The sequence below is a fragment of the Scyliorhinus torazame genome, chromosome 6 (genome assembly GCF_047496885.1).
Source record: "Scyliorhinus torazame isolate Kashiwa2021f chromosome 6, sScyTor2.1, whole genome shotgun sequence".
NCBI classification, from domain to species: Eukaryota; Metazoa; Chordata; class Chondrichthyes; order Carcharhiniformes; family Scyliorhinidae; genus Scyliorhinus; species Scyliorhinus torazame.
In genome coordinates this window covers 56,572,756-56,597,100 of record NC_092712.1, presented here as the reverse complement: position 1 = coordinate 56,597,100, position 24,345 = coordinate 56,572,756, and the positions used below count along the sequence as shown (strand labels likewise).

The following is a 24,345-nucleotide window of genomic DNA, read 5'->3' as shown; positions in this document are numbered from 1 at the left end:
GTCCTTTCGAGCTTGGAATTGCCAAAATTCGTTCGGGCGAGACAGAATATTCTTTACTGCACAGCTGGTGGATTCACCATGAGGCCCATGTAATTTTCTCCACAGTTTTTAGATTAAATCTGAGGAGCCAACAAGCGCCATCTCGAGCGCTGCATCACACCTCGTCATCCATGGTTGCTTTCAACCTCCTGGTCCTCCCAGGAGCTGCCCACTCTAATCGGCAAGGCAGAGGCATCCCCAACAGAGCTGCTGTCTGCCATTATCGCAGGCAAAGCCTAGAATGGTCTTTTGGGCAGGGACATGGAGGGAGATTCTCTTGAGGACTCGGGCACTGTGATACGGAAATCACAGGGTTTTAATGGAAGGATGAATCATTGCGATGAGTAATTTCCCTCACCTGCACTTTATTTTTAAAATAATTTTATTCAGGCCATTTTCATTTTATATATAAAACACAGCATTCCATCCAACATTATATATTTCTCATTATAAACACCCCCTCCATCATATCACCCACATGCTCCACCTTGAAACTATAATATAAAACAAAACAACCCCACCACACCCATTGACACTGACCAACTCATAAAGAAGATGTACAGCCTCCACCTTGAGTAGAACCCCTCCTCCGAACCCCTAAAGGCAAGTTTTCCAAACTTAAAAATTCCTCTGGGTCACTCACCCACCCCGCTAGCCTTGGCCGTTCCAGAGTCCGCCACCCTAACAGGATTCTCCTCCGCCTATCAGGAAGGCAAAGTCCAACACGTGGCCTCTCTCCCCTCGTGCACCCCTGAATCTTCCGATACCCCAAATACCATCACCCATGGGCTCGGGGCCACCTTCACTCCATGATCTCCGGCACAGGACCGGGACGTTTGTGTGTGGTTCGCTGGTCCCCTTAAACACCGCTCGCCTCTGTCCCCCACCTCCGGAAAAAAAACATTCATACCTGCCTTTGTCATATGCGCTTTAAATTGAATTAAACTCCATCTCACACATGAGGAGGTCAAGTTTATCCTGCAAGGCCTCACTCCAAACCCCAGCCAAATGCAGCACCCAACTCCTCCATTCATTTCCTCTTCATCTCCTCCATCGAAGCTTTCTCGCTCTCCATTAACTGCCCGTAAATGTCAGAGATCTTGCCCTCCCCCACGGTGTCGCAGTGGTTAGCACTGCTGCCTCACGCCGCCGAGGACCCAGGTTCGATCCCGGCCCCAGGTCACTGTCCAGGTGGAGATTGCACATTCTCCCCGTGTCTGCCTGGGTCTCACTCCCACAGCCCAAAGGATGTGCAGGGTTTGTGATTGGCCATGCTAAATTGCCCCTTAATTGGAAAAAAAAGACATACTTTTTTTTAAAAAGAGATCTTGCCTTCCCCTATCTCATCATCAGACACAATTTTCTCCAGCAACAAAGGGGGCGGTAACCGCAGAAACCTGGCCAGCTCCTTCCTCACAAAATTCTTAATCTGCAAGTACTGGAACCCATGCCCTCTCGGCAACTGAAACTTCTCTACCAGTCCCCCTAACTCCGAAGATCTACGTTCCACGATCAAGTCCCTAAATCTTTCTATCCCCTCCCGTTCCCAAACTCTGTATGTTGAATACAACCCTGCTGGAATAAATCTATGATTTCCACAAATCAGTGCCCACAAAGACATGCCCTCCAGCTTAAAATGTTGCTTAAACTGATTTCAAACTCTGAACAAAGCAACCATAACCGGTTGATCCCCTGTGTAAACAAAAATACCCCAAACTTGTTGCATTAATGCATACACTTGCCATGGGGTCCTGTACAACAACTTAATCCAGTCAATAAACCCGGTCCAAAGCCAAACCGCCCCCGCCCCAGCACCTCAAAAAGGTACCCCTGCTCAACCCGATGAAACGCCTTCTCCACGTCCATGGATATTATCACCGCCGTTTCCTGGCCCATCGGGGGCATCGCCACCACATTCAGTAACCTCCTAATATTGGATGATAACCCCGTCTGATCCTCAGCTATCACCCTCGGCACACAGTCCTCCAGGCGCGTTGCCAGCAACTTCACATCCACATTTAACAGTGATATCGGTTGATCCTCTGGATCCTTGTCCTTTTGCAAAATGAGCAAAATCAAAGCTTGTGCCAACGTGGCCGGGAGTTCCTCCTGGCTAACGATTTGTTAAACATTTTCATTCGATGAGGGCTCGACTGCGTTGCAAACTTTTATAACATTCCGCTGGGAATTCGTCTGGGTCCGGAGCCTTCCCAGACTGCATTGAACCAATGCGCCTCATCACCTCCTCCAGCCCAAGTGGGGCCCCTAGCCCCTGCACTTTCCCCCCCCTTCCACCACCGGGAAATCCAAGCCATCCAGAAACTGCTTCATGTCCGAGTCTCTCTCTCTCTCTCTCTCTCCCTCCCCCCTCCCCCACCCTGGGGGCTCCGACCTGTACAGCACCTTATAGAAGGCCTCAAACACCCCATTCACCTTACCTGGGTCAGAGACCTCCCTGCCCCCAGAGTACTTTATCTGCTCAATCTCTCTCAAAACCGCCTGCCATCTCAGGTGCTGTACAGCAACCTACTGGCCTTCTCCTCATGTTCATAAAACATATCGGGTGCAACTGACCCATCGCCGCCCCCGTTGACAACAGTCCAAACTCCATCTGGAGCTTCTTTCTCTCCTTCAGCAAATCCTCCTCTGGGGTGGCCGAGTACTGCCGATCCACTGTCAGAAGGGCCTTCACCAACCTCTGTCTTTCCATCCTCTCCACAGTCTCCCTATGCGCCTTGATCAAGATTAACTCCCCCCTAATTACTGCCTTCAACACGGGAATGGACAATAAATGCTGGCCCAGCCAGCGATGCTCCCATCCCACGAACAAATAAAGAAAAAAACATTTTGACTCCTTGAGCGGTTCTTCAGGTTATTTTGCCCCTCCGACATCATCAACATTTCTGCCTCCAAAGAGGTGATCCCACCCTCGGGGTTGCCAAGTGTCAGCTTCACCTTCTGGATCGGTGCATTCTGAGTTTACAGCCGCTGTTCCCGGAGGGCAGCCCGAATTGGCTCCGCCACTCTTGCCAGGGCCTCAGTAACCGCCAGCCTTTGTTTTTTAAATTCGGCCGAAAGGAACTCGACCAACTGCTCCATCGATCCCACTGTGCGGTCAACGTCGCCACAGGTCCCTCCGCCATCCTGTGTGTCCTCCAGGCCTAAAGGATGCCCCTTGCTCGACACATTCCTCATCTGGTAACTCTTCGGCATCACACACCAGTGGAGAAATCCTAGTTCTTCAATATTATCACTATCCCATCTGCACCACCCCTGTAAGACAGGCAAAAAGGGCCCAAGAACCAGTCCTGGGGCAGGATCCACCTTATGTGCGACCACTCACTCCATGGCCGCCCCTCACCTGTACTTAAGAATGCAGTCCAGAACAAAAAGAGTGAATCCAGTAGATTGTCCTGAATGCTTTAGCTTAGCAATGCTCCTGAGGATATAGAATGTGGCATCAGCTGTAGATCGCAGAAATTGCAATCACAGAACGGCACTGTGCCTTAAGTGCTCTATAAATATGTGCAAGATATGGTGCGACCATCAAATGCACTGATCAACTGTTTATTAAGCTTTATTTGAAGCTTCGGAGAGGATGGAATCAATTGCAAACTTATTATTTCCTGATGAGGTTGTTTGATCTTAAATTCAAATGCCTGAGGAGCACTTGTACCTCTGGGAGACTTGGGCTCAAATCCAGCTGAATCAGATGCATTGGAGCTCCTAGCTGTGTGGCTCCTATGTGAAATGAATTTGGAGAGAGCAGCAATCCGGTTTCTGGCTTACATTTATCCATAGCACTAAGCCGATGCTAAATTGACTATTTTGCTGAGGGCGGTCGTAGCAATAATTTGCGTGGAAAATAGAATTGTTGCCCTGACTCGTCAGATCAGTGCATGTCTGACTGGAGGGAGGTTTATTCTGAGACTATGACTGTCCCTTTTCCGATGTCCAAGTGCCTCTTTGACGCGAAGAGGGCCGACTTTAGACCCTACTCACCCAATAGAATCCTACCGATGGAGGGTCAGTCAATCCAAATGAATGGCTTATCCGTCCCGACCAATCTCACTGTCTCCCTGATTGTTTTTAATCTGATCAACTGAGATGCTCGCATGCCGCTAGGCAATAGGATCTCACTTTAAATATGCAGATTGAGCTCTGATGTTGTCAGCAGGGCCCGCCTCCAATTCTAACCCCCAGGTCTGAGTGAGAAAGGCGTCCTGGCTTCACTGCCAGACCAACCTTAGCGGCAAGAGGGCCTGGCACCTCTAATGCCGATGCTGCGCTGGGCCCCACAAGGAAACCTTGAGCCACCCCCGACTCGAGCTTCCGTCCCCTTCTCCAGCCCGCAGCACCCTCCCAACCACTCAGCTCGAGAGCTGGTAACTATTCCCCAGCACCCGCGCCAGCAATCCAATAACCCCTTCCCCCACTCGGTAGCTGCTGCTTCCCGCCAGGTTGCTTGGGTGCCTGACGAGGGAACCAGATGGTTTGCGGACAGCCTTGGCCCTGCCCCCAGCACGTTCAGCTCCCACCAGGAATTAAGATCGGTCTTTGGATGCCTGCAGCATCCCTCACATTAGCAAACAGAAATAAAATGTGTTTGTCAGCCCTCGAGTTGCCAATTTGCACACTGTCCAACTTTGCATAATAGACTCGAAACTGTTAATGCATTTGTATTTATTCAGGTCACATTGTTGTATCTCTTTCAAAGAGTGCACCGTGGAATCTTAACTCTGTAACTGCAAATCCTAACCATTTTAAACCTAGCGGAAATGCCAAGAGGGCAATTAAGTGCACAACGCTTGGAACTTACACAGCCCGTGAAACATACGTCACTAGGGCAGGAAGTTTATTTTTAATGAATATTTATGTGTGTAGTGTAGTTCGTTTTTTCAAAAAAGAAATTACAGATGAAGATTGAGCAGATATATTTTCAGTAATTAGTAAAATGCTCAGTGAGTTATTCCCATTTTGGCTTCCATTAATAAATGATTTGGGCCACAATTAGAATAAAAAGATAATAGGACAAGAGTTGAGAAGGAGGCTTTAGGGATTCCACAAGGCGATTACTGTAACATTGATAATTATTGATTAATGACCGGCAATGTGAAACCGTTAGAAAACAGCAATTCGTGGTTCTCCTGATAGATTAGTGGAAGCTCACAGAGCAACAATAATGGAATACTGCAACTGTGTATAGAGGGCTCGGTGCCAGAATCTAACTGCTGCTACTGTCTTTCTACATGGTCTGCTTCTTTCAAAGATCTGTGATCTAGAGCAAGCATGCTACTCATTTTGTTTTGGAACTTTCCGTCAGGGTTACCCAGCGTTGTTTGGCTTATTGACAGCAATGAAATGAAATGAAACTGCCATGAACCCAGAGGGCCATAGGCTGCTCTCCGCTTTCAGAGAGAGGTGGTTGGCGATATACTCTGAGGGTCACCACACCTCAGTCAAGGGGCATGGTTGAGAAGGCGGGACCTTCATGAATAACCTCAGTCGGTACGGGAATTGAACCCGCGCTGCTGGTATGGCTCTGCATCACAGACCAGCCATCCAGCCAACTGAGCTAACCAGCCCCCCTGGCAGCAATTTACATTGTAGGGTAAGAAGCACCCACACATTTAATGTATCTCTTTAAGCCAGGCATTTTCAAAGTCGGGCTCAGGTCTGAGCGGGTGTCGGGAGGGTCGCGGAGCCGTCCATCGCGGCGCTCCCGATTGCGCAAATTCGCGCGCAATAGCCGCAGCAGCCGGCTTTTAACAATGCCGGCTGCGAGCGGCCTTCAAAAAGGCTGCGACCATATGAAAAAATGCGGGTGCATTACACATGCGTGCCCGCTCATCGGTGCACATGCGCAGAACCACGTTCCTAACATGTATTCCAAGAACCAAACACTTTGATATACATTGTGGGTGTTTATGCCTTGTAACTGTTGTTGGGTAGGTTTTTCCTGTAAGCTTATTGAACTGACAAGACAAGAAATTTTAATTGATTGTGGGATGCAAACTCATTACGCTGGATTTTATCAGGCAGCTGGAGATGGACAGGGAGGCAAGGTGGTCCATATAGTGATATAGGGAGGCAGGAAGGATGCACATTTGAGGGGGCGGGATGGTGGAGGCATACCTGAAATTTCCCCGCCACCAAGCTACCTTGCAAGAGCTCAATAGAGCTGCTTGAGCGGCCAATGAAGGGTCTCTTCCTGCCTCTGTTCGTTGATGAGGTGCAGCCCCGGCTCCCGCTGAATGCAAGGCAGGGTCACACCCCCATCCCGATGTCTTCCTGCACTGAGGAGCTCCGGCAAGTGGAGGGCCCCAGTGCAGGAAACGGGATTAAGTGCGGTCTCGGCAGAGCGCCCACCGCTGAGGCCCCGAATTTAAACAGAGTCCTGATAGAGTGGTCTTTCCCGCAACTGAGAGCTCATCTGGGGACTGTTTCAATTTGCATTCATGTAGCACCTTGCATTTATGTAGCACCTTTCATGACCTCAGGTTGTTCCCAAAGTGCTTTACAACCGAGTAAGTACTTTTGAAGTGTAGTCACTGCTGTAAGATAGGAAATGCAGTAGCAAATAGGTGCGCACAGGGTCCCACAAACAATGACCAAATCATCTCTTTCAGTCATGTTGGTTGGGGATTAGGGCAGCACGGTAGCATGGTGGTTAGCACAATTGCTTCACAGCTCCAAGGTCCCAGGTTCGATTCCCGGCTTGGTTCGCTGTCTGTGCGGAGTCTGCACGTTCTCCCCGTGTGTGCGTGGGTTTCCTCCGGCTGCTCCGGTTTCCTCCCACAGTCCAAAGATGTGCAGGTTAGGTGGATTGGTCATGCTAAATTGCCCATAGTGTCCAAAATTGCCCTTAGTGTTGGGACGGGTTACTGGGTTATGGGGATAGGGTGGAGGTGTGGGCTTGGGTAGAGTGCTCTTTCAAAGAGCCGGTGCAGACCCGATGAGCCGAATGGCCTCCTTCTGCACTGTAAATTCTATGATTTAATGTTGGGTCGCGAATGTTAGCCCGCGTGAGTTGTGAAAGTCGGCCCGCGTGAGTCGCGAAGGTCGGCCGGTGTGGGACATGAAGGTTGGTAAAAATGGATCCCCGTAAAAAAGTTTGGAAAACACCGCTTTAAGCTGCTCCCTCCCCCAGCACAATCAAGTGTTGCACAGGTCAAAAAACTCCTGAAGTAACTCAAGTTGGCAAGGAAAAGCTTTTTGAGTACCTAGGACTCTTTCTTTGTTCTTTGTGCAGAAGATTTTAGTTTAGACGGGCAGCACGGTCGGCGCAGGCTTGGAGGGCCGAAGGGCCTGTTCCTGTGCTGTACTTTTCTTTGTTGTTCTTTGTTCAGTTTAAAGAAAAACATTCTTGGGCTACAGGACATCACTGGCAAGGCTGGCTTTTGATGCCCATCCCTAAGGAAGTGGTGGTACCTGATGCATGTGAGACTGGGGTTTGCATGGACTGAGCAATGCTCATCATTATGCTTCACTGAAATCTTAATGGTATCGCTGGATTAACTAAAGCATGCATTTGGCCAGTGATTTCCAGTCTTATGAGTGAAGGTACTGATCTCTAATTTGGGAAGGAGCAGAATCTGATCTAGATTGGCAGTCTCTGCCAGCATGGCACAGCACTTTGATGTCACTTCATCCATCTTGTGGCTTGTTTGCAGGTGCGAAGGAGATTGACATAGCTGCTACGCTGGAGCACTTGAGAGACCAGAGACCGATGATGGTTCAGACAAAGGTAAGCTTAAACTGAAGCAAAAGAGACAGAAAGTGTACAACATATTAGTCAGCATGAGGAAAGAAGACAGGTTTTTGATCAGAGGAGCATGGTCGGTGTCAGGCTGTAGTGTAAAACGTTTTCAGCATTTTCCGAGCCTGACAAATTGCAACTTCCGGAATTTGTAATTTTTCTTAATCACTCCACGAGACCTGATGCAAAGGAGATGAGCTGAGGATAAGAGTTAAATCAGGCACTGTGCAAGCTGTCGGGGAATGAACCTCCACGGAGAATGAGACAGTATTGTACATAAATCTACCTCACAGAATTAAATAACTGGGACAGAGGTTGCGATAAGATGACACATGGAGCGGGATTCTCTGATCCTGAGACTAAGCGTTGACGCCGTCGTAAACGCCGTTGCGTTTCTCGACGCCGTCAGCATGCCCTCAGGAGCAGCAATTCTGACCCCTACAGGGGGCCAGCATGGCACTGGAGCGACCCACGCCGCTCCAGCTGCCGATATCCGGCGTCAGATGGGTGCCGCGGGTCTGCACATGCGCAGTGGGACCGGCGCCAATGTGCGCATGCGCAGTGGCTCCCTTCTCCACGCTGGCCCCGACACAACATGGCGTGAGGCTCCAGGGGCCGGCGCGGAACAAAAGAGGCCCTCAGTCCGAGAGGCCAGCCCGCCGATCGGTAGGACCTGATCGCAGACCAGGCCACAGCGGAGGCCCCCCTCCCGGGGTCGGACCCCCTTTCCCCCCCCCTCCACTAACCAGGCCGCCCCCAGATGCATCCACGCCGAGGTCCCGCCGGCTAAGGGCAGGTCTGAACGGTGCCAGCGGGACTCGGCTTTTTTTGCATACCCCGTAGAGCAGCCCCCGACCCGAATCGCGCCACGCTGCTCCGACGCAGGTCCGCCGATTCTCCGGGTTGTCTCACAGCCATTTTATGGTGTTAATTGGCTCAAGGTGGGACTTCCACCCCCATCTGGGAGGAAGTCCTGCCTCCCAGAACTACCAGCCAGTCAAAACCCAGCAGCTCTCTGGCCCAGTAGTGCCACCTGGGACAAGTGGCAGACAGGCGGTCCCTGAAGAAGAGGCCCTCTAGACTCAAACTTCAACTTAAGTCTGAGATTTCTCCAGGGTGAGGGGCTTCCGATGAGTACAGGATGCCACCCCTCCACCCCCACCCCCCCATCCGGGGGCGGCACGGTAGCACAGTGGTTAGCGCTGCTGCCTCACAGATTCAGGGACCCGGGTTCATTTTCAGTCTTGGGTCACTGTCTGTGTGGAGTTTGTGCGTTCTCTCCGTGTCTGCATGTGATTCCTCCGGGTGCTCCGGTTTTCTCCCAAAGTCCAAATATGTGCAGGTTAGATGGATTGGCGATGCTAAATTGCCCCTTAATACCCAAAATGTTAAGTGGGGTTATGGAGATAGGGTGGGGGCGTGGGCCTGGATAGGGCGTTCTCTCAGAGGTGCAGTCTCATTGGGCTGAATTGCACCATAGTAATTCTGTAGTGATTCTGTGACTTTCAATCAGCCCACAAACAAGATGCCTTCACCATATTGCATTCATACTTGCTGCCAAGGCTATAATACAACCTTGGTGGGAGGAGAACCTTAAGTGGCCATATATGGGAAAATGAACTTCCCAACATCATCCCTTCCATGGATAGAATCCCATGATGGGTGGATAGGCGATGCCATGGCACCCAACTTTAACCCCTCTATCTGTCCAGTTTCCCCCACAGCATGGGTCCTTTAAAATTCTGGCCTTTATTATCATGGGGCTCTGTAGGTGAAGATACGGTAGCACAGTGGTTAGCACAGTTGTTTCATAGCTCCAGGGTCCCAGCTTCGATTCCCAGCTTGAGTGACTGTGTGGAGTTTGCACTTTCTCCCCGTGTCTGCGTGGGTTTCCTCCGGGTGCTCCGGTTTCTTCCCACAGTCCAAAGATGCGCAGGTTAGATGGATTGGCCATGATAAATTGGTCTTAGTGTCCAAAAAAAGGTTGGGTGGGGTTACTGGGTTACAGGGATAGGGTGAAATCGTGGGCTTAAGTGGGGTGCTCTTTCCAAGGGCCGGTGCAGACTCGGCGGGCTTAATGGCCTCCTTCTGCACTGTAAATTCTATGATTCTATATTGGTAGGAACCAGAAATCCCCAGTTCTTTTCCTGTCCAGAGTCTCAGAGTTGGGGAGGGCAAAAATAAATCAGGTTGTGTTTCGACCCTCATCGCAGCTCAGAGACCCCTGCTATAAATAACATGTGAGGGCTGAGTGAGACTGGGAGTGGTGTTTGGTGACGATATTACCACTGGCCCTCACGCAGTCAAATAGTCTGTCTAGGCCCACGCGGGGAGATCGGCAATTGAGCATTTGGCCTTGGAGGGTTCACTGGTACCAACGGAACCGTATCCCAACAAGGAGCCCACCCTTTAGGGGGAGCAGGGGAGAGAGGAGGAGGAAAAAGAAATGCAGGGAAATCGGATGCAGCAAGCCTTCATTCCGAGATGTGACTTTCTCATGCACTCACATGAGCATTATCTGGCTGGCGATTTTATCCAAACCAAACGGATCACAAAGGAGAACTAGGGACGCCGTCCCTTGGGTGGATGAGATTGAGCTGACCAAATGTGTAGCATCAAGTTTATGCTTTGAGTCATGTTACGCAGGTTCAAGAATCCTAATGACTGCAGAAACTAGCTTTGACTGTTGCTAGGCAACCACCTGCCTTCTCACACAATCTAATTCATTTATTCAGATGCATGGTGAATTATAAATATCTAATTACAGACCAGCGGGAGATTCTCTCTGGATAGGTTTTTTTTGGATGGATCTAAGCAAACCATGCACTCGCATCACTGAATATAAATAAGGAGTAAAAGGCCTTCAAAGTCATTCAAATCTGTAGATTAAAAGTCAGGTTTGAAATTTCAATTATGGCAAGTCCTGTAGCCATCGAGAAGGTTAGATGCGGCACCAGCGTCATTTACTAAGCATGCCGGTTATCATCACCTTCTGGATAAACATGTGTCAAATTTACCGATGATCTAAAAGCAAAGTCCGACTTCAGTAGTCCGGTGCACCACGTTTGAGAGTGCTTGAGCAGCGAGTGTAACGATGAGCACTTTACCACACAATCCCTAAAAACAAAAAGCACCTGAAACGAAAACCCATTAACTTTGGAAGGACACCAGAGGCCTACGAAGGCCCAAAGAGAAAAAATCAGCCGTCCGGAGTTGGAACCTTTGTCCGAACGGGGGTCACACCCCCCCCCCCCCCCCCCCCCCCCCCCTCCATCTCCGCTGACCTCCTTCGTCGTTAGGGCTGCCTCCCAGGGTATGGAATAGAATCGCTCAACCCAGACGGAGGCCATTTGTCTCATTGTACCCGAGCGAGAGGGTCTGAAAGAACAGTCTAATTAGACCCACTCCAGTGTTGAAAGCCTTTGCAATTCTTTCTTTTTCAAGTAGATTTCCGATTCCTCTTTTGGGAGTTATTATTTAATCTGCTTCCACCTCCCTTTCAGCCGGTTGCCACTCGAGGTCATGCTGAGCGGCAGAATTTCTCCTCACCTTTACTTTTTTGCCAGTTGTTTTAAACCCGTCTCCCCCGGTAGCCCAACCTGCTGGATGTGGAAACAAGTTTCTCCTTATTTGCTATGTCAAAACCCCTCATAATTTAGGACCCTTTATTAAATTTCTCCTTTACCCCCATTGCTCTAATATTTATATGTACATTTTTCTTGGATTCTGTGGTATAGCACAGGCACTCTCTCAGAGACGAGAGCAACCTCTCACATCCTTATCCCACAGTGGAGTTTTAGGCTCAGGGATGAATCTTAACGGCCATAAATAGGTGCATTGGGGTTGGGTCAGAGGTTAATATTCCAAAAATCAGAAACAGCAACTGAACCTGACTTAAAGCAGATCACTTCCAGTTTTAACAAAGCCAGGATGAGGGGCAGGCACCAATCTACTTGCGGGAGGGGGTCGTGCTGGTCATCTAAATGTTATGATGAGGCTGCGAGTATTGCTTTCACAGTCATTCTATTCTTATGTCAGATGGAAGAAGGTGTGAAGGGCTGAATCCTTGCGGGAAGTTTGGTTACAGCACTGCTTGTGGGCCACAAAGAGAGGGGGTTTTTCGTCCAGATTTCACAGGCTACCCAGAAAACCTGAGTGCCACCCGGCAATCTATGTGCTCCGTCCGCCATCTCTTTCCTCTGACACCCACCTAACCCCGACGGGGACTACATCCGATTGGATCATTGGACATTGGCCCACCCCCACCAGCCCTGTGATCATGTACACACACACACCGACATACTTGTGACATTATAGGAAATGTTCAGGAGACAAAGGGTTAATGTCATATCATAATTAACCACTAGATAGAGCTAGATGCAGAACTATATAAAACACTGGCTCACAGACTTCAGGGAGAGAGCTGGAGGAAAGCTAGAGAGAGCAGTGATAGAGAACACAGTGCAGTTATAGATAGAGTGTAGAGACTAGTGTAATTGAGTGAAGATTGTAGATTATTAGATTATTGTTTACTCTCGGAGTAAGTGGTCGAGCTTAATCAAGTAGTGTAAATAAATGTTAGCTTTGTTGATGAACTTCGCTTCTGTGGTCTTTGTGAACACTACAAGATCCATCCTGACAACAAGAATCACAAAGAACACCACAATACTGACACACACACACCCTGACGCGCGCACACACTGAGACACACACACATTAAGGCACGTACATACCGACACGCACACAAAGACCGACACACACACATTGAGACACACACACTGAGACGCATGCATATTGAGACACACACAGACTGAGACACAAACACACTGAGACACACGCATATTGAGACACAAATGCCCTGTGAGAGACACACACACTGAGACACACACACACTGTGACACGCACACACTGAGACACACACACACTCACTGAGCCACACACACACACACTGAGCCACACACACACACACTGAGACACACACACACACTGAGACATACACACACTGTGACACACACACTGAGACACGCACACACTGTGACACGCACACACTGTGACACACACACTGTGACACACACTCACTGAGACATACACACACTGTGACACACACACTGAGACATACACACACTGTGACACGCACACACTGAGACACACACACTGAGACACACACTGTGACACACACACACTGAGACACACACACACACTGAGACACACACACACACTGAGACACACACACGCGCTGTGACACACACTGAGACACACACACACTGAGACACACACACACTGAGACACACACACTGAGACACACACACACTGAGACACACATGCAGTGACACACATGCACTGTGACACACACACACTGAGACACACACACTGAGACACACACACGCTGAGACACACACACACTGAGACACACACACTGTGACACACACACTGAGACACACACACACTGTGACACACGCACTGTGACACACACACAAACTGAGACACACACACACACTGAGACACACACACACACTGAGACACACACACGCACTGTGACACACACACTGAGACACACACACACTGAGACACACACACACTGAGACACACATGCAGTGACACACATGCACTGTGACACACACACACTGAGACACACACACTGAGACACACACACGCTGAGACACACACACACTGAGACACACACACTGAGACACACACACGCTGAGACACACACACACTGAGACACACACACTGTGACACACACACTGAGACACACACACACTGTGACACACGCACTGTGACACACACACAAACTGAGACACACACACACACTGAGACACACACACACACTGAGACACACACACGCACTGTGACACACACACTGAGACACACACACACTGAGACACACACACACTGAGACACACACACTGAGACACACACACACTGAGACACACATGCAGTGACACACATGCACTGTGACACACACACACTGAGACACACACACTGAGACACACACACGCTGAGACACACACACACTGAGACACACACACACTGTGACACACGCACTGTGACACACACACAAACTGAGACACACACACACACTGAGACACGCACACACTGAGACACACATGTACTGTGACAAGCACTGTGACACACACACGCTGAGACACACACGCTAAGCCACACACACGCTGAGACACACACACGCTGAGACACACACACATGCTGAGCCACACACACACTGAGACACACGCACTGTGACACACACACACACACACACAATGAGACACACACACTGAGACACGCACTGAGACACATACATACTGAGACACACATGCACTGTGACACACACACACACACTGAGACACACACTGAGACACACATACTGAGACACACACACTTAGACACACATGCACTGTGACACACACACACTGAGATGCACACACACTGAAACACACACACTGACGCACATACAAACTGAGACACACACACACTGAGACACACACACACACACAATGAGACACACACACTGAGACACGCACTGAGACACATAGATACTGAGACACACATGCACTGTGACACACACACACTGAGACACACACTGAGACACACATACTGAGACACACACACTTAGACACACATGCACTGTGACACACACACACTGAGATGCACACACACTGAAACACACACACTGACGCACGTACAAACTGAGACACACACACACTGAGACAACACGCACTGAGCCGCACTGTGACACACACACTGAGACACCACGCACTGAGACACACACACACACTGACACACACACACACTGAGACACACACACTGAGCCACACATACTGAGACACACGCACTGTGACACAAACTGAGACAAACACACACTGAGAAACACGCACACACTATGACACACACACACATTGAGAGACACACGCACTGTGACACACACACACACACACTGTGACATGCACTCATGCACTGTGACACACACAGTGTGACACACTCACATTGACACACACACCGAGACACACACACACACACTGACACACACACACTGACACACACAAACGCTGAGACACACACACACTGAGACACACGCACTGTGACACACATACACGCACTGTGACACACACAGACTGAGACACAAACACGGTGACACACACACACACTGTGGCACACACACACTGTGCCACACACACACTGAGACACATACACACTGAGACACACACACTGAGACACAAATAAAAACACATACACACTGAGACGCACACACACTGAGACGCACACACACTGAGGAACGCACTGTGACACACAAATACACGCACTGTGACACACACACACTGAGACACACACACTGAGACACACAAACTGAGACACACACGCACTGAGACACACACTGAAACACACACTGTGACACACATACACACTGAGACACATGCACTGTGACATACTGAGACACACACGCACTGTGACACACACACGCACACTGAGACAAACACCCATTGAGACACACAATTTGAGATACACACACTGTGACACACACACACACTCACAGCCACACATGCACTGTGACACACACATGCTGAGACATACACGCACTGTGACACACACACACCGCACACTGTGACACACACTGTGACACAGCCACACTGTGACACACACACTGACACACACAAATGCTGAGACACATATACACTGAGACACACACACTGAGACACGCACACACTGCGCACAAAGACTCCATGAGACGAAAAGAGTGAAGTCGATGAGGCTTTATTAAGCGTGTCTGTTCCCCAGCAGCCCGATAGTAAACTGGCCTGCGGGGGAAGGCACCGGCCTCTTATACTTCGCCTTCAGGGCGGAGTATGAGGTCAACGGCCAACCAGGACCCGGGATCTGTCAGCCAATGACATTAGGGCTTCCAGTCCCTCATGACCCCCAATACATACTACCACACTGAGGCACACACACACTGAGACACACACACTGAGGCACGCACGCACTGTGACACACACACACTGTGACACACACATACACATGCACTGTGACACACACATGCACCGTGACACACACACGCTTAGACACATACACTGAGACACACACAGAGACAGACACACACACTGAGACACACACACACCGAGACACACACACTGTGACACACACAGAGACACACACACACTGAGACACACACACACCGAGACACACACACACACACTGACACACACAAACGCTGAGACACACACACACTGTGACACACACACACTGAGACACACACACTGAGACACACGCACTGTGACACACATACACGCACTGTGACACACACAGACTGAGACACACACTCTGAGACACACACACTCTGAGACACACACGCACTGAGACACACACTCTGAGACACACACACATTGAGACATAAATAAAAACACATACACACTGAGACGCACACACACTGAGGCACACACTGTGACACACAAATACACGCACTGTGACACACACACACTGAGACACACACACTGAGACACACAAACTGAGACACACACGCACTGAGACACACACTGAAACACACACTGTGACACACATACACACTGAGACACATGCACTGTGACATACTGAGACACACACGCACTGTGACACACACACGCACACTGAGACAAACACCCATTGAGACACGCACAATTTGAGATACACACACTGTGACACACACACACAATGCCACACACGCACTGTGACACGCACATGCTGAGACATACACGCACTGTGACACACACACACCACGCACTGTGACACACTGTGACACAGCCACACTGTGACACACACACTGACACACACAAACGCTGAGACACATACACACTGAGACACACACACTGAGACACGCACACACTGGGACAGACACACACTGAGACGCACACACACTGAGACACACACACTGAAGCACACACGCACTGTGACACACACACACTGTGACACACACATACACATGCACTGTGACACACACACGCTGAGACACATACACTGGGACACACACAGAGACGCACACACACTGAGACACACACACACTGAGACACACACACACTGAGACACACACACTGTGACACACACACACTGGGACAGACACACACTGAGACACACACACACTGAGACACACACACTGAAGCACGCACGCACTGTGACACACACACACTGTGACATACACATGCACTGTGACATACACATGCACCGTGACACACACATGCTGAGACACATACACTGAGACACACACAGAGACACACAAACACTGAGACACACACACTGTGACACACACACACTGTGACACACTCATACACATGCACCATGACACACACACTGTGACACACACACACACACACACACACTGTGACACACACGCACTGTGACACACATGCACACACACTGTGACACACACACTGTGACACAGACACACCGAGACACACACAGACTGACACACACAAATGCTGAGACACACACACACTGTGACACACACACACCGAGACACACACAGACTGACACACACAAATGCTGAGACACACACACACTGTGACACACACACTGAGACACACACACACTGAGACACACACACACTGAGACACACACGCACACACTGAGACACACACAGTGAGACACACACACACTGTGACACACATGCACTGTAACACACATACACACACACTGTGACACACACGCACTGTGACACACACACTGAGACACACACACTGGACACACACACACTGGGGGGGGACACACTGAGACACACATACTGAGACACACACGCACTGTGACACACAGTCTGAGACACATACACACTGAGACACACACACACTGAGACACACACACATACTGAGACACACACGCACTGTGACACACACACTGAGACACATACACACTGAGACACATACACACTGAGACACACACACACTGACACACACACACACTGAGACACACACAGTGAGACACACACACTGTGACACACATGCACTGTAACACACTTACACACACATTGTGACACACACGCACTGTGACACACACACTGAGACACACACACTGGACACACACACACTGGGGGACACACACACTGAGACACACATACTGAGACACACAGGCACTGTGACACACACACACTGAAACTCGCACGCTGTAACACACACACACTGAGACACACACACTGAGACACACGCACTGTGGCACACACACACTGAGACACACACACACTGGGGGACACACACACTGAGGCACACACATACTGAGACACACACGCACTGTGACATACACATGCTGAGACATACAAGCACTGTGACACACACACACGCACTGACACACACACTGTGACACACACACACTGACACACACAAACGCTGAGACACATACACACTGAGACACACACACACTGAGACACACACACACACACACTGAGACACACACGCACTGTGACACACACATACACACGCATCGTGACACACACACGCTGAGACACACACACGCTGAGACACACACTGAGACACACACACTGAGACACACACACTGTGACACACACACACACTGAGGCACACACACTGTGACACACATACACACACTGAGACACATGCACTGTGACACACACACATGCACTGTGACACACACACACTGTGACACACCTGCATACACACTGTGACACACACGCGCACACACTGTGACACACACACTGTGACACAGACACACCGAGACACACACACACAGACTGAGACACACACACTGAGACACACACACTGTGACACACACACACACACACACTGTGACACACACACTGAGACACATACACACTGAGACACACACACACTGAGGCACACACACACACACTGAGACACACACACACTGAGACACACACGCACTGTGACACACACGCACTATGACACACGCACTGTGACACATGCACGCTGAGACACACACACATGCTGAGACACACACCCACGCTGATGCACACACACTGGCACACACAAACGCTGAGACACACACGCACTCACGCTGAGACACACACACACACACACTGAGACACACAGGCAATGTGACACACACGCACTGTGACACACGCGCACTGTGACACACACACACACACACTGTGACACCCACACACGCATTGACACACACAAACGCACTGTGACACATACATTGTGACACATACACTGTGACACACCCACGCTGAGATACACACACTAAGACACACACGCATTGAGACACACAAACACACACTCTGAGACACGCACACTAACACTGAGACCATAAACACTGAGACACACACACACTGAGGCATACTCACGCACACATTGAGACACACACACATACACACTCAGACACACGCATTGTGACACAGGCACTGTGACACACACACACACGCTGAGACACGCACACACTGGGACACACACGCTGAGAAACACACACTGAGACACACAAACACTGAGACACACATACAGTAAGACACACACACACTGAAACATACACGCTGAGACACATACATGCTGAGACACTCACACACTGAGTCACACACTAAGACACACACAGAGACCTGAGACAAATACACTGAAACACACACGCACTGCGAAACACATACACACTGAGACACACACGCTGAGACAGTCACACACTGAGTCGCACACCAAGGCACACACATAGACTGAGACAAACACACTGAAACACACACGCACTGTGACACACAGACACACACACACTGAGACACACACACTGAAACACACACACTGAGCCACACACACATTGAGACACACACACACTGAGACACACACGCTGAGACACACACACACACACACTGAGACACGCACACACCAAGACACACACATACACTGAGACACACACACTCAGACACACACACACTCAGACACTCAGACACACACACTGAAACTCGCTGGAGGTAGCCTTCCAGAACATGGAGGCCTACACCTCCGACCACGCGGCAACCTCTGGGCGCCGCCATCATCCGACTCGAGTGCGTCGCAAGCCTGTGCCGTGCAGCAGTCCGCCAACGCCGGAAGTCTGAAGTGCTACTTTTGCGGTCAGGGTAAGCATCCCAGACAACGCTGCCCTGCACAGAACGCAACTTGCAACGGGTGTGGGAGGAAAGCCACTTTGCAAAAGCCTGCCAGGCCCGATCTCTCCCTAAAACTCCTAGGCCCAGCAGTGCTGCCTGTCGGGGCCGCCCCCAGCTGCCGTGTCAACCGCCATGTGCGACCCGTGGGCGCTGCCATCTTCGATTTCGCCCGCCACGCGCGATCCATGGGGGCCGCCATCTTTGACGCCATCTCCGATGCCACCCCCACGCGCGACCCTTGGGGGCCACCACCTTGGGACCACTCCGTAGCCTCCCGGGAGCCCTGCTCACCCGGTCGTAAGCCTGCCGCCGCTACCTCCGACCGGCCTACCCATCACCTTCCAAAGCTCGCCTCCATCACGCTCGATCAGTCCCGGCCTCATCACCTCACAAAATCTACGATGACCGTCCGGATCAACGGGCACTAGCTGGCCTGCCTTTCGACTCCGGGAGAACAGACAGCTTGATGCACCCAGATACGGTAAGGCACTGCTCCCTCCCAATCTTACCCACAACCCAGAAAATCTCCCTGGCTTCCGGATCATATTCAGTAGAAATCCGGGGGTACTGTGTCGCGACCCTTACTGTTCAAGGCGTAGAGTACACTAACTTTAAACTCTACACCCTTCCCCACGTCTGCGCTGCCCTATTACTGGGGCTCAACTTTCAGTGCCACCTCCAAAGCCTTACTTTAAAGTTCGGTGGACCCCTGTCCCCCCTCACCGTCTGTAGCCTCGCGACCTTAAGGTTGCCCCACCCTCACTCTTCGCTAACCTCACCCCGGACTGTAAGTCCGTCGCTACTAGGAGCAGACGATACAGTGCCCGGGACAAGGCCTTTATCAGGTCGGAGGTCCAGTGACTCCTCCAAAAGGGGTCATTGAGGTTAGTACCAGCCCCTGGAGAGCCCAAGTGGTGGTCGTCAAGACTGGGGAGAAGCACCGGATGGTCATCAACAACAGTCAGACCAAAAACGGGTACACGCAGCTCGATGCGTAGCCCCTCCCCTGCATATCTGACATGGTCAACCAGATTGCGCAGTATCGAGTCTTCTCCACAGTTGACTTGAAGTCTGCGTACAACCAGCTCCCTATCCGCCCGGAGGACCGCCAATACACTGCCTGCGAGGCAGATGGCCGTCTCCACCACTTCCTCAGGGTCCCCTTTGGCGTCACCAATAGGGTCTCGGTCTGCCAACGAGAAATGGACCGAATAATTGACCAGTACGGGCTGCGGGCCACGTTCCCGTACTTAGATAATGTCACCACCTGCGGCCATGACCAGCAGGACCATGACGAAAACCTCCGGCACTTCCTCCACACCGGTAAACTCCTGAACCTCACCTACAATAAGGAAAAATGCGTTTTCCGCACAACCCGCTTAGCCATCCTTGGCTACATTGTAGAAAACGGAGTCCTAGGGCCCGATCCCGACCGCATGCGCCCCCTCCTGGAACTTCCACTCCCCCACTGCCCCAAGGCCCTGAAGAGTTTCTTCTCCTACTATGCCCAGTGGGTCCCCAATTATGCGTCCACTTATTAAATCCACCATTTTTCCCCTGATGGTTGAGGCCCGCCTGGCCTTCAAACGCATCAAGGCAGAAATTGCCAAAGCCACGATGCACGCTGTGGACGGGTCCATTCCGTTCCAGGTGGAGAGCGATGCGTCGGACTTTGCTGTGGCTGTTACCCTCAACCAGGCGTGCAGGCCCGTGGCTTTCTTCTCCATGCCTCCGAAATTCGACACTCCTCCGTCGAAAAGGAAGCCCAAGCCATAGTAGAAGCTGTGCGACATTGGAGGCATTACCTGGCCAGCAGGCGATTCACTCTCCTCACTGACCAACGGTCGGTTGCTTCATGTTTAACAATACACAGCGGGGCAAGATCAAGAACGACAAGATTCTGGGACGGAGGATCAAACTCTCCACCTATAATTATGATATCTTGTATCGACCTGGGAAGCTCAATGAGCTCCCAGATGCCCTATCCCGCGGTACACGTGCCAGCGCACAAGTAGACCGACTTCGGGCCCTCCACAGTGACCTCTGTCACCCAGGGGCCACCCGGTTTTTCCACTTTATCAAGGCTCGCAACCTGCCTTACTCCATCGCGGAGGTCAGGACCGTGACCAGGGACTGCCAGGTCTGCGCGGAGTGCAAACCGCACTTCTATCGGCCAGACAGGGCGCACCTGGTAAAGGCCTCTCGCCCCTTTGAGCGCCTCAGCATCGACTTCAAAGGGCCCCTCCCCTCCACTGACCGTAACGTGTACTTCCTCAACATTGTTGACGAATACTCAAGATTCCTCTTTGCCATCCCCTGCTCTGACATGACCTCTGCCACCGTCATCAAGGCCCTGCACAGTCTTTTCACCCTGTTCGGGTTCTCCACCTACATCCACAGTGATCGGGGTTCCTCCTTTATGAGCGATGAGTTGCGTCAGTTCCTGCTTAGCAAGGGCATCGCCTCCAGCAGGAGCACCAGCTACAACCCCCGGGGCAACGGACAGGTGGAGTCTGGAAGGCCGTCCTCCTGGCCCTACGGTCTAGATGTCTCCTCGCTGGCAGGAGGTCCTCCCCGATGCGCTCCACTCTATCCGGTCGCTCCTGTGCACTGCCACCAATGAGACCCCCCATGAACGTATGTTTGCCTTCCCCGGGGTCTCGACCTGTCCTGGCTGACAGTCCCAGGGCCCGTCCTTCTCCGGAAGCATGCGAGGAGTCATATATCAGACCCCCTCGTCAAGGTCCTGCTCCTCCATGCCAATCCACAATATGCCCACGTGGCACATCAGGACGGGTGACAGGACACAGTCTTTCTCGGGGATTTGGCACCTGCAGGTTCCCCAGCGACCATCACCACCGCCCCCGATCCTACACCATCTCCCTCCACCTCTACCCAGCTACTTCAAGATCCGGCACCCGCATGCCCACCAGCGACCATCACCATCACCCCTGCCCATACACCCCCCCCCCCCCCCTCCACCGACTCAACTACTGGGTGAAGAAGAGGACAACACGCTCCCGGACACGCAGGTCTCGACACCGGTGCCCACACCACAGCCGGGACTGAGGCGATCACGGCGGAAGGTCAAGGCCCCCGACAGACTTGATCTTTAAGTCCACTTCACCCTGGCTGGACTCTTTTTTTTAACAGGGGGTGAATGTGGTAAACCACTGTAGTATATATGTGTATTGTGGTAAACGGCTACTGTATTACATGTAATGTGGTAAACCACTGCCCGATGGCTCCGCCTCCCCTCGGGCTCGGTATAAAGGTGGCTGGTCTCCGCCTCTGACCCAGTTTGGGATCAGAGGCCAGGAGGCTTTCTGTTTAGTTTATTAAAACCTCAGTTACGTTCACTACTCGTCTTGTGATCATTGATGGCACATCAGACACACACACACGCACTGAGACACACATGCTGAGACACATACTGAGACACACACACACACTGAAACACACAGGCACTGTGACACACACACACACAGAGACACACACAGAAACACAAACGCTGAGACCCACACGCGCTGAGACACACACATGCTGAGACACACACATGCTGAGACACACACACGCTGAGACACACACACACACAGACACACACACTGAAACACACGCCGAGACACACATGCTGAGACACACACACTGACACACAGACACACACCAAGACACACACACACACTGAGACACACACACGCTGAGACACACACACGCTGAGACACACACACACGAAGGTAAACAGACTGAGTCATAAAAACACACATTGAGACACACATCGAGGCAAACACACATTTAGACACACACACATTGAGACACACACACACCGAGACACGCACACACTGAGACACACACACACCGCATCACACACACACTGAGACACACACATAGACATACATACACCGAGACATACACACACTGAAAAACACATGCATACACACCTCAAGGACGCACATACATCCCAAGAAATACACGCAAAAAAACCAACACCGCGATCTCTTCCACTCCCGTCACCTATTTGATCTCCTTGGCTGTATCCTTGCTCTGCAGGCTTCCTCACCTATCCAACCTATCCATCATAAGATCAGAAGAACTAGAAAATGGTGGCACAGTGGTTAGCACTGCTGCCTCACAGCGCCAGGGACCTGGGTTTGATTCCGACCTTGGGTGACCGTGTGGAGTTTGCACATTCTCCCCCTTGTCTGCGTGGGTTTCCTCTGGGTGCTCCGTTTTCCTCGCACAGTCCAAGGATGTGCAGGTTAGGGGTGAGTGGATTGGCCATGCCAAATTGCCCTTTAGTGTCCAAAGATGTGCAGGTTAGGACACAGGGATTGGGCAGGGGAGTTGGCCTAGGCAGAGTGCTCTTTATGAGGGTCAGCACAGCCTCGATGGGCCAAATTGCCTCCTTCTGCTCTGTAGCGATTCTATGGAGTACGAAATTCAGCCCCTCACTGATTCACACACCCTCCACCATTCAATATGACCATGG

The 24,345-nt window shown here is 51.0% G+C and overlaps 1 protein-coding gene across 2 annotated transcripts in view; it reads left to right on the top strand.

Annotated features, from left to right (window-relative positions):
* ptprn2 (protein tyrosine phosphatase receptor type N2) overlaps nucleotides 1–24,345 on the top strand; it is a 1,583,832-nt gene that overhangs the window by 1,551,379 nt on the left and 8,108 nt on the right. For both annotated transcript variants that reach the window (XM_072508225.1, XM_072508226.1), the window contains exon 22: nucleotides 7,713–7,786. In XM_072508225.1, the coding sequence (XP_072364326.1) occupies nucleotides 7,713–7,786 (74 nt within the window). The remainder of the gene's footprint in view (nucleotides 1–7,712; nucleotides 7,787–24,345) is intronic.